The sequence below is a fragment of the Quercus lobata genome, chromosome 9 (genome assembly GCF_001633185.2).
Source record: "Quercus lobata isolate SW786 chromosome 9, ValleyOak3.0 Primary Assembly, whole genome shotgun sequence".
Classification (NCBI taxonomy): domain Eukaryota; kingdom Viridiplantae; phylum Streptophyta; class Magnoliopsida; order Fagales; family Fagaceae; genus Quercus; species Quercus lobata.
In genome coordinates, this window is record NC_044912.1 from 18,432,107 (window position 1) to 18,443,963 (window position 11,857).

General features: G+C 34.3%; 2 protein-coding genes across 2 annotated transcripts; one reads left to right on the forward strand and one right to left on the reverse strand.

Annotated features, from left to right (window-relative positions):
- Positions 1-388: 388 nt before the first annotated feature.
- LOC115961331 (aspartic proteinase CDR1-like) lies at positions 389-1,561 on the reverse strand. The gene has a single exon (XM_031080328.1). The coding sequence runs from the start codon at positions 1,559-1,561 to the stop codon at positions 389-391; it is 1,173 nt and encodes a 390-aa protein (XP_030936188.1).
- A 9,309-nt stretch (positions 1,562-10,870) lies between these two features.
- LOC115961332 lies at positions 10,871-11,857 on the forward strand. The gene is made up of 3 exons (XM_031080329.1): positions 10,871-11,018; positions 11,241-11,457; positions 11,551-11,857. Exons 1-3 carry the CDS (start codon positions 10,871-10,873, stop codon positions 11,855-11,857), a joined length of 672 nt encoding a protein of 223 aa, XP_030936189.1.

The following is an 11,857-nucleotide window of genomic DNA, read 5'->3' on the forward strand; positions in this document are numbered from 1 at the left end:
TATATTTACCTACTTGAGGGAGAACGCATTTGAATTCAGCAACAATATGACATTCAGCACAATAATAAACGGATAACAGTGGATCTCTTTCTTCCTCACAAGCATGGCAATTGAATTTGTCTGTCTCATCTTCCACTTCCTCCTCAACACGTAAATTTGTAAGAAAGAGGGGATTTATAATATGATCTTTGTGTTTAATGGTATATAGCATTGGACCTCACAGAAGATGAAGATTGAGATCACATTCTAGACAAGTGAAGGCATGTGATTCACAAATACTGGAATTGCAAGTACTGCACTTAAGTTCATTAATTATTGTTTATATATAAAGTATGAATAGGTAATATATCTTTCATTGATCGTATAGGTTACATGAAAGTGCCAAACTCTACAGTTTGGTGCAATCAGTCGGCTTGAAGGAGACCATCCTTGTTTCCAAGTCAAACCCAATCAAAAAATTTGCTTGAACATAGTTGCCATATATTCCTTGGTCGCCCATAGATGCCAATTCTGTGTTTGCAGTATTTGTAATTCCAAAGCAGTAATATTCATATTCTTTAAGCGGTTGATTGAAAGTTTGTATAGGCTTTAACTCCACATCTGCACCTTCAAAATGGACAGTCAATATTGGTCCATTTTCATTAGTAATTTTAGTTCTATAGCAAAGCCGTGTCCCCAAATTAGGGTCATCCTTAATGGGATCAATTGGAATCTGCTTCTTCACTTCCACCTCTAAGCGATCATAAAAATCTGGTGGCAAAGCAAATGTTGGTGTTCCTGAATCAATACACATGTTGCCCTTAGAAGCCTTACCTGAAGAGTTAAAGGACACATATGTGTCTCCAACACTAATTCCTTCTAGTGTCACAAAGTATTGATCTCCAGCTACAAATGGTGTTGAAACCACACCATCACCCACAACTTCACTGCCATTTCCAAAACTTATCTTGCTTGTAATACTAGGATCAGTATATTCAGTACCATATGGCAACAAGCAATAAGAAAACCTCTTGCTACCAATTTGTGAAACAATGGACAAAGGCCCTGATCCTAACCCAATAGTTGCTTGGACATCGGAATGGAGGGTATTGTTGTGTCCACATCCAAAAGCAATGTCGAAGGAAACTGCTTGCCCAGAGGTAGAAGTGATGGTGGCTTTTTCTTTGGCCAGAACACCTTGGGATAAACCACTTGAATATCCATAGCTGTAAATGCAACTATTTTGAGGAGAACAACGGCCTTCGATGTCCCATACTTGATGACATTTTTCTGAATGACAAGAAATTTCACTATATGTGGAGGACTTTTTAGGATCAAACAGGGGATGAATCTGTTTGAAGCAGTTGTCATTACAAGGTACACATGGTGTCCACACAAGGTTACTAGCTGTATCGGCAGTGCCATAGATGTCTACTGGTGGAGTGCCAATTGAGACCTTCATGAGATGCTGACCGTTGATTGGTGTTAATTGTGCTTGGGGGACATTATGAGCTGTAACCAAAAGGCCTATAAGATAATATGAGAGAAGGAAGCATGGATGAAATATGACACTGCTTGCCATTGAATTTGGAGAGAGTCACACGATGAAACAATGTTGGCTATACGAAAGGTTTTTATAGACATGATTAAACCGAACTTTCCATGTCCAGCCTAATGATTACTTGATTGCACCATTAATTGAATGGCATCAAATGTACTACTATAAACTGAATTTTAATAACCACCAAAATTTGCTTCTTTTAACAATAATTAAAACTGAAATTGTAATGAATGCAATAATACCAATATATCATAACATCTCTCTTGTTTCGCTAAAGAATAGGTCATCAATCCTTATTTAATTTTCCAAACAAAAAGCCTTATTTAAGAATAAATTTGGTTAGCTATGCCCCTCATTTTTTCATGGCAATTGCACCTCTTTTTTATTTTTTTATTTTATGAAAATAGAATTTTTTTTTGGCTTTGTGATTTATAAGGAACTACATTTCTTTTTAAGAGGAAGGCAAGATTTTCTAAATAGTAGGATGCAACTTAGCCTAAAGGCATTCCCAAAACATGATTTGAATTTAAACTTTTACTAAAAATTTTGTGACCGCTTTCTTTAATGCTCATCCAATTACTCTACCATAGAGAGGAAAAATAAGTAAGAGTTCTCTGGTGCTAAACAAAATTAAATGAATAGGAAAAATATATATAAGGCTTAGGGGTCGTTTGATATAGGAGTTTAAATACATGTTTTAAGTTTTTAAATAACATTACACACATTTCCACACACTTTTTCACTCACACGTATTTCCAAAAAATACAAACAACGTTACTAGAATAACGTTACCAAACGGCTTAATGAGTCATCTTTGTTGCTCAACTTCACTTAAATCTAAAAAGCTGATTTCTTAATCTCATTATATTAGAGGGAGAACTACCATGCCTGTCTACTCAGAACTGGTGGCCAAAGCTTAGAGTCAAGGACAAAGCCATTCTTTGAACTTGTCCCTCCCCACCACCAAAAAAATGAGTATATATATATATATATATATATATATATATTAAAGAATATATTTTTCTTCCACACCAAGAAAAACCATTTCCTTCTACAAAGAAGAAGAAGGGGAAAAAAAACCAATTGGATTTGGAACTTTGAGGTAATTTATAACATCTGTATAACTTTTGTGATTCTTAAAATATATAATGAAAATTTTAATATTATGAAATTAATACCAAAGAAATCATCACATAAAACCATTTCTTTGCATATATGCCCATTGTGATTTTAAGACTAGAATTGGGTGTAACCAAAATTGCTTCAATAATATGTGGCAAGTATATTGAGAGAATCATGCATCCCGCATGCGCACGCTCGTGCGAGAGAGAGAGAGAGAGTCACACATCATTTTATGGATTTATGCTCCAAACTAAAATTTATGTATTCAACGAGCGCACATGCACAAAAAAATTATATTGACCAGAGGAAAAATGAAATATGGAACTCGAGTTTAATAAATTGCTACTAAATGTTGTTGCCTTTTTTTATTTGCTAAGAAGGGGGTAGACTATTGTGGTTCAACTGGGTGCCTTGACATTGTAAATTTACACATTAAGTTTTATTTCAATAGAAAATGTTCTTTCTTAAGAAGGTTCTATCACATTCATGCTGTCAACATACTAGCACTTTAGTACCAATGAACAAACTTTAGAATAAATACACATGTCGACATATTTATAGATATAAAGATGAATATGCATGTCAATTTGGAGATGCTCAATGTTCAAGTTTACTGTAGTCTTGCACCTGATGTTCTTCACATTTTGGACAGAAGCACCTTTGACTCAATTAAGCTGAAACTTGCTGATTTTGCAGTTCTTATGTGCCTGATTTTCACCTTAAGCACTTGGATATATATGTTGAGTTTAACAAGAGTGTTGCCTACTTGCTTAGTAATAAGATCTAAGAAGACCAAAGTGAGCACACTCGACTTTTTGCAAATTATCAAAAGCAAATTGAATTATAAACCCTCCAGTATTGCACATTTTTGAAGATATTCATTTTTTTAGAGATATCCATAACTATGTTGTTCTGCATGCTAGATATGCACCTAAATCGCAAGCATGTTATTAGCCACAAGATGGGTATGCTGAGATAGATATGTTGTTATGTACTGAGTCTTCCTGATTCTACATGGGTGTTTATTAGGTGGATTTTGGGTTTATAAGAGATTTCAAAGAACTCTAACTGGCAAGGATGTTATTAATCCTTTTGAGGTGTAGCGCTGATGTGGCTAACACAGCCTTCCATGCAACTATAAACCTATGATCTTAAAGCAATCAGTATAGATTAAAGCAATATTACTCAACAACAAATTACTGAATAATTGGCTGCTTGGTGGTCCTCTAAGACAACGATTTATTGGTCCATTAGTGGAACAAGACACTCAATTAAAAATCTTTGTTATCATATTAAGTGATTGTTGGAAACGCCAGCAAATCCAAATCTGACCATCTATGGATGGAATTTGTTCTGTCAAGGCTACAAGTACCTTTGTTTTATACCAACTTCATCCTTCAAAAACCTCTACCAAATGTTAGATTTGGATTTGACATTTGTTGGTCCAAATAAGTTAAAATACTTTGTACGGAAATGCACCCACGACTGCTTCTTGACTAGGAACCTCATCTTTGCCCATTCTTCTGGTTACAAAAATGTGACCAACATGAAACTTCATTACACTATCTTTGTGATGGGCTAAGCATTTAAGTCACTTAAATGTCATTCTACTTACCGACATATATAGTTCTTTCAATCATCCCTATCAGAATGGTTTCAAGATAATCTCAAATCCAGAGTCCAACCAAAAAAACACAATAAATACATGACACAACCCAAGGGGTGCCTTGGTAGCCTATACTATTTGGCAGTCATGGTTATCTAGGAACGCATTAATTAATATTCTGTCAAAAAATCTCCTTTCCTTTGAGGTGCATACATAAAATTATAAACCTAGCTAATGAATTCCATTTTTTCATTTCTAAAAATAGGATGAGCACCAGTGTATGTAAATTGCTATATATTTTGGACAGCTCCCTAATCCCCATGCATTAAACTCAAAACATATGGAAAGTGTAATTGGTAATCTGGGACTTGGTCTCACTAGGGATTGGGAAGAGAATTGGTTAAGAGGTTACTCTTTACACCTAGGAAACACCAATAATAACACATCAGAACCTTGGTCAATTCATTATGGTCTGGACAGTGTGTGTGGAAATTAGCTACATACTATGATGTCATTCTATAACGAGTTATGTTGGTGCCACAACTTGTGCCACAACTAGCCCACATGGAGAGTTGTGAGTGGTGGAGGGTGATGTGGGGTCTATGTGGGGACACCTTTCCACCATTCACAACTTGCCACGTGGGCGAGTTATGGCTCAAGTTGTGGCACCAGCATAGCTCTTCTAGAACTGGATTTTGATTGAGTTTAACTTCTATCCGAAGCTGTCGTAAAAGAACTATTTTATGCCACCTAGTGAATGAAAGCCATGTCGTCATTTTACAAAAAAATCAATACACCTCAGCACACACAATCATAACTCATTAAATCCTACAACCCTCCTCACACACGACACGATAGTTTCAAACTTGGAGAGCTAAACCCCAAATCTCATCTCCTACTCTCCTCTTAGCACCAGAACTTTACGCTGCCACATACGTCACCACACACGTCGTTTCTGGAGTCTGAAAATTATGTCAGAGCCTTCGCAAGTGTGGTGTCACAACCTCAAGGTGTGTTCTTTGAAGATTTGTTATTTTCCCATATTTTGGATTTTGAAATATTGATGGGTTTGGGGTATTTTCAGGAAATCAATCACTTGATTTGGTATGGGTTTTGCTGGTTTTTGGTATTTTTGATAGGCCAAAAATGTATTGACCCCTTGTGATGAATTAATTAATTAATTAACCAAATTTATTAATTAATCAAATTAACATGCAATGTATGTAACAGCACAAACAAATCACCAATTAAACTAAGTAGGGAGCGGAAATTAAATTGACACAGTAATTTGTTTACGAATGGGGAAAACTCATGACTCCCAAGAATTCACTATTATCAAAACAAGTGGTTACAAGTAAAGGAATCCCAGTACCTTATACCAACTTACAGTTGAACCCTTACCCCAATACCCAATTGAACTTGTTTTGTAGTGACAATCTCTCCTTTTAATGCATGACTTCCGGTACGTGACTAATCAATTGCGTTGATCTCAGTACGCGACTTCAATCACCAACTAGAGAAGGTTGTTGGCTGCAAAGTTCTTTAGCTCATCACACGATGAAAATTGAGAAGCTCCTTAGTTACAAAACCCTACGGTGCACAACACAGTAGCTTCTTCACAAGAAAGATGAACTAGGGCAAATTCCATCTCTAATCACAATTTGCTTGAACAAACTTTGCTCAACACTTGTGCAACTTGTGTCACCTTTGATGGTCCTTAAATAATCCTTATATATGTTTAGGGTTGTGAGAAAAGAAAGCCCAAACATACAATTACGGATTGGATGAAAAACAGACCAGAAATTCTGAGTTTCATAAACCTCGACAGATACCTATCTGTCGAGTTGCTGTCGAGCCACGGGCTGGAACAACTCTTCAAGGCTTGATAGATGCTAGCTATCAAGTTTTAATGAATAACACTTTTTACACTTGAATCTTGGACAGACTTGCATGACTTTAACACTTGAACTTGAAACCTTGTTTCTTGAAGTATTAAACACATCCTAGATCTACCTAAATACAAGTAAAGCGCGTTTTGTCAAAGAATTAGCCAATTACATAAAATAGTGACATATGTTCCTAACAAGTGAAACACATGTCTTAACAATTTTCATGGGTTTTGATTTGATTCTTAAGTGGTAGATTTTTAAGGTTTTCTTATGTTTGAGCCTTCGCAAGTATGGTTTTTTTTGAGGTTTTCTATGTATTTGGATCCTAGTATTGCTATGCCATTGTTCTTTTGAAAGGATTTATTTAGTTAGTTGAATTGTTCTTTATGTTAATACTTTCATACATACCATTCATGTTCCTATAATATATACTATGGGAAATGAGATTTTTTTATTCTTATATGTTTTAAAAATGTGATTTGAATTTACTTAAACCAGATTAAATAATAAAAATTGGGTAGAATGCTATGGTACTCATCCTTTAGTTTTAAATAAGGGCAAGACTTAGGTAAAGTACTTAGGTGCTATTTCTTAGATTCTCCTCTTAAGATTCTGTCATATTGATTTTTTCTCATGGAATAGAAATGTATTCTTTAGTTAAATAGTTACATAGCTGAATCCTAAAATGGGAATCTAAGGAACAACACCTAAGATACTGTACTTAAATTTTGTCCTTTAAATAATATGAATTATTAGTCAATATGTTTGCATTTCTCTCTCATTCTCAATTACACACCTGTGATATTAAGTGTGTAATACTCGGAAAAAAAAAAAAATAAATAAAAGGAGGGGTATTTAAGTAAATTTATTTATGGGGTCAACTTTTATAATTAATATTACTAAGGGTTTTTTTTTTTTAGAAAATAAGGTTGAAACCCTAGTTTATATAGTCTAATTTTAAGTCAGCGTATACTGACAGATGTTTTGAGAGAGAAGACTTCTCAAAGGATTGAAGTAGAGAAGAATTGACTACACTCTTGAGGTAAGGGCTTAAGAAATCTTATTCTTTTGTCAAATTTAGACTTTATGAGGTATTAGAATATTTTCTTATGTGAGTATTTTAGCCAATAGTGAGACTTTCTTTAGCCATGGCCGCATGGGTGTGTTCTACGAAATTTTCTTAAAGGAATTGAATAAAAAAAAAAAAAATGCTTGATGCAAAGAAGGAACGTCAATTTCTTTCTAATATATTATTATTTATTTATTGACTTGGTAGATGAAGAATAGACTATAGAGTTCAATAAAATCTTGTGTCAGAGAATTGTCCTCATGCAAAGAGAAAACTAGAGGCAGTAGGAAAAAAAAGAAAAGAAGAAGAAGAAGAAGAAGAACACGTGTAGAACTATAGAAGATGGTATAGGCAGTGCTTTTGACTCTAAATGATGTTAGCTATCCTAGGCTTTTTTAGTGGCAGTAGAGTATATATATATATATATCTGTTGAATTCATGGATTCTTTTTTATTTTGAGATAATAAAGTGAAATTATTGGATATTTTAGTAGTCTCTGTTGGTCGGGTACCGTTATAAGTTTTTTTTTTTAAAATTATTTGATTATTGAGTAAAAATATTTGAAAATTGTTCTAAGTGATATCTAAGAATTTTAGAGGAAGTGTTAGGGAAAGGTTTCTTTTGGAATAGCTTTTGGAGGTAAGTAACCTTATCCTAATTAGTTTTATTTTGAGTATTTTAATTACCGAAAATTGTTTACAATTATTACAATTTTATTTCTATTGTATTACTAATTTCAAGTAAAGAATTATCACAAATATATCTGATTACTGAATGTATGATGTATTTTATTTAATTGTTTATTTTTAGCTATATTGAGTTAAAGTAAAGAATTATAGAAATATCACAAATAGATTTGAATATTGAATATATGATTATATATATATATATATGTATGTATGTATTTGAATAAGATATATTTTTGTTAGAAACTATGATTTCATATATATGATTATGAACAATTTGACTATGAATTTATTCTGATACCCAGCCAATGGGGGTTATTCATTGGTACTCTGATACCCAAACCAATGGGGGTTATTCATTGGTACTCTGATGCCCAGTCACGGGGATATAATGTGACCATAGTCATAAGATTTTTAAGAATATGAATTACGTTTGAATATTTAACTATTTTGAGTCATTAAAATTGCTTATGCATTTGTTGGAACCTATTGCAAGTTATAGCTTTTGATATATGGAAAACTAACTACTTTCTAGACCATCTATGATATAATTGTAAGATTAAAGTTTGTGATCTTTTTGCAAAGTATTATTTCCATATTATGAAACTTCTTTAGCTATTTTTGAAAACTCATAGCATATTATAACTTGAAGATTCATATTACATCGTATTACTTTACAAATCTATTGCTGGATAAAACTTATTTGGATTTTGGTTACTTATTGAGTTGTCAACTCACCCCCCTCTTTCTCCTTTTAGATTTTGATCAGGAAGAATAGCATATGTTTGGGCTTCCGCTGGGATGTGCGCATGAGTGAAGTTTAGGAAATCAATGGAATAAGATTTGAACTTTTATGTTTAAGATTACCATTTGTGTAGTCCTTTAGATTTAAAGGATTTAGTTTATTTTTATTTGATGTTGGAAGATTATTATTTGGAGATCTTTTGAGAATTGTTTTATTGAGGATATTTTTAAAATTTATTGATGAAATTTTCTTGAGGTTAATTCTTTAATTGTTAAGAAGGCCTTACACACTTGTAGGGTGTAAACTTTAAAAGTGTGTGGCTGTTGTCACGTGCTTAGCTCTTACTTGGATTCGGGGCATGACAATATTTATGGTATCAAAGCTCTAGGTTGGGTCCTTAGACATTGATTTATGAAACTAAATGGTGAGAGGGGTAGAAATTAGGCATTTGGGGATACGTTGTATGATATATATATACTAGATGAGTTTTTGATCTGTTTTTTTTTTTTTTTTTTTTTTCTTTTTCTTTTCAAATTAGGAGTTTGATAACATGTTAGTTTGTCATGTGCTTAATGAACAGAGGTTAGGATGCCACCTCGCAGCAAAAACACTGGGAACACTCCCAACAACTCTGGCAATGGTAGGAATCAGCAAGATGGGAACCGAGAATTTAGGCACGACCAAGGCCAACCACCAGAGATGATCCATGATGTGCATAAAATATATACAATAAAGTACTCACATATCTACATATTTAGCCTTACTTTTATGTTATTTTGTGACCGATTATATAATATTTTTGTGTTGTAGGTAACAAGGGCTTTACATGCAAAGTGGGGCTAGGCCAATTGAATCAAGCCAACTTACATCCAGCCAGGCATGAATTCAAGAAAAGACCAACCCAATTAAATTTAAGTCCAATTGGAGTAAGGAATCAAAGGAAATTTGTGCCAAATCCAAGTCCAATTCGGATTAGGATTCCAGACTGCACATCAGTTAGTATTTTTGGCATAACTTTTGGCTCAGATGTCCAATCAAGATGATTCAAGTTGGGCTGGAACGATAACTTAAAGGGCTACAACTTTGTAGTTTACCAAAAGTCCAAATTCTGACGTTAAATGGGCCAAAATAGTCGGTTAAGTGAAGCCTAAAAATCTGGGATTTTCTCCAAACGGGAATTCAACTTGTAATAGGATTCCTTTACCTATTTAAAGGCTCTTTAGGGCAAAATTCAGGGAGGCTAGTGCTAGGGCTGAGGGGACTGAACATATAGAGGCTGCGGCTAGGATTGGTGCGTAGGAGCAAAACGTGTTTTTTTTGTCTATGGCTTTTCTCTAGCACTGTGACTATTTCTTTCTCTATTTTATTTGTGTAGTTTAATAGTTAGTATTTTGTTTTTATGTTTTCTTTCAATTACCATGAGTAGCTAAATTTATAATTAAGGTTGAGGATGAAACCTTGTTAAGGATTATTAGTTATATTTAGGTGATTTGATTTTTCCCACAATAGTTGTTCTTTAATGATTTAAATTGCTCTTGCTTCATATCAATTGACTAAGATGAGATTCTAGATATGAGTTCAATCATGTTTTTCTCATGATTTAGGATTTGTCTTAATTAATTGAATGCTTGGTTTATTAATTCTTGATTATAAAATTGGATATATCTTGTGATTTGTTTGGCTACGGATACAATTTATGATTTGATTTTATACTTAAGAAGCGAAGAAGAACATGCTTTTGATTTTTAAAATAAGGATTTTAATGATGATATTTTCCATGATAGCAAGATTGATTTCTAGATTATCATGCAGTGGTTGGGAAAAATTAATGATCATAAATATATGCTGATATGATTTACAAGGCGGATTCCAAAACCTTAATTCCTTTCTCTTAATTGTTTACATCTTTTTATTGCTTTATATCTTTTGCTTAGTTTAACTATTTGCTTAATTTTATTATTTGCTTGGTTTATTTTATTGCAACCAACCAATTTTTATTTAAACTAGATTAGGATTAATTTAGTTAAGGTTTAATTAATTTTCCTACATTCATACAAGTCCCTGTGGGTTCGACCTCGTTCTTGTCCAACTATACTTCAGTACGGTTCGTACACTTGCGAGTATTTTAAAATTTCACAACAATCCAGATGATGCAGACCTTGGTTGGAGTGGTCTAACAATAGGTCACTACTGGAGATAACCTAGCTAGGATGATGGAGCAACGCCGAGGTCATCATGGTGGGATGATTGAATTCAAGAGGTTGTCTCCTCCAGTTTTTGAGGAGACTACTGAGCCTATGGAAGCAGAAAAATGGATCATTGAGATGGAGAAAGTATTTAGAGTTCTTGAATGCTCTGAGGGTGAGAAAGTGGCTTATGTAGCTTATATGTTGTGTGGAGATGCTTATGACTAGCGGCGGCTGGAAGAAGAAAAACGTGGCCAGGAGACTGAGCCTTGGAGTTAGGAGCTATTTAAGTCTTTATTCTATGAGAAATATTTTCCTAAGAGCATCTGTTTTCAGAAAGAAAAAGAGTTTATCAAGTTGACACAAGCTAACATGACAGTTGCTTAGTATGAAGCAGAATTTTCCAAGTTAGCCAAATTTGCTCTGACAATGGTGGTGGATGAAGAAAATAAGGCTCGAAGGTTTGAAGATGGATTAAGATTCCGAATTAAGCAAGGAATTGTGCCCTTTGAGTTGACTACCTTTAGGGCGGTGGTGAGTAAGGCTTTACTAGTGGAGATGGGGCTTAATGAGGCTCAAGCAGATAGAGATAATAATCAGAAGAAGAGGCCTAGGTAAGGAGAGAAAAGCTCTAGCTTTCAAGCCAAGAAACAAGGAACACAACGTACTGATGCCAAGGCACTGCCAAAGTGCTCTCAATGTGGTAGGCCTCATGCAGCTAAGGATTGCCATTGGAATACTGGAGCATGTTTCTCATGTGGACAAAGGGATCACAGGATTGCTGAATGTCCTCAACGGAAGGAGGTTCAGACCATTCCAAGACCAACAATAGGACAGAATCAGGGAGCAAGCCATAAGCCCAAGATCCAAGGAAGGGTTTATGCACTCACTCAACATGATGCTAATACTTCTAATGCTATGGTAACAGGTATTATCCCGATTTCCACAACTTATGCTTATGCATTGTTTGATCCTGGTGCCATTCACTCCTTCATATCTTTTAATTTTGCATAG

Coding starts and splice junctions, on each gene's coding strand:
- LOC115961331 (XM_031080328.1), bottom strand. CDS start 1,561: ATGGCAAGCAGTGTCATATTTCATCCATGCTTCCTTCTCTCATATTAT.
- LOC115961332 (XM_031080329.1), top strand. CDS start 10,871: ATGGAGCAACGCCGAGGTCATCATGGTGGGATGATTGAATTCAAGAGG. Junction 11,019..11,240: donor AGTTCTTGAATGCTCTGAGG/GTGAGAAAGTGG, acceptor AGTATGAAGCAG/AATTTTCCAAGTTAGCCAAA. Junction 11,458..11,550: donor AATCAGAAGAAGAGGCCTAG/GTAAGGAGAGAA, acceptor TCAATGTGGTAG/GCCTCATGCAGCTAAGGATT.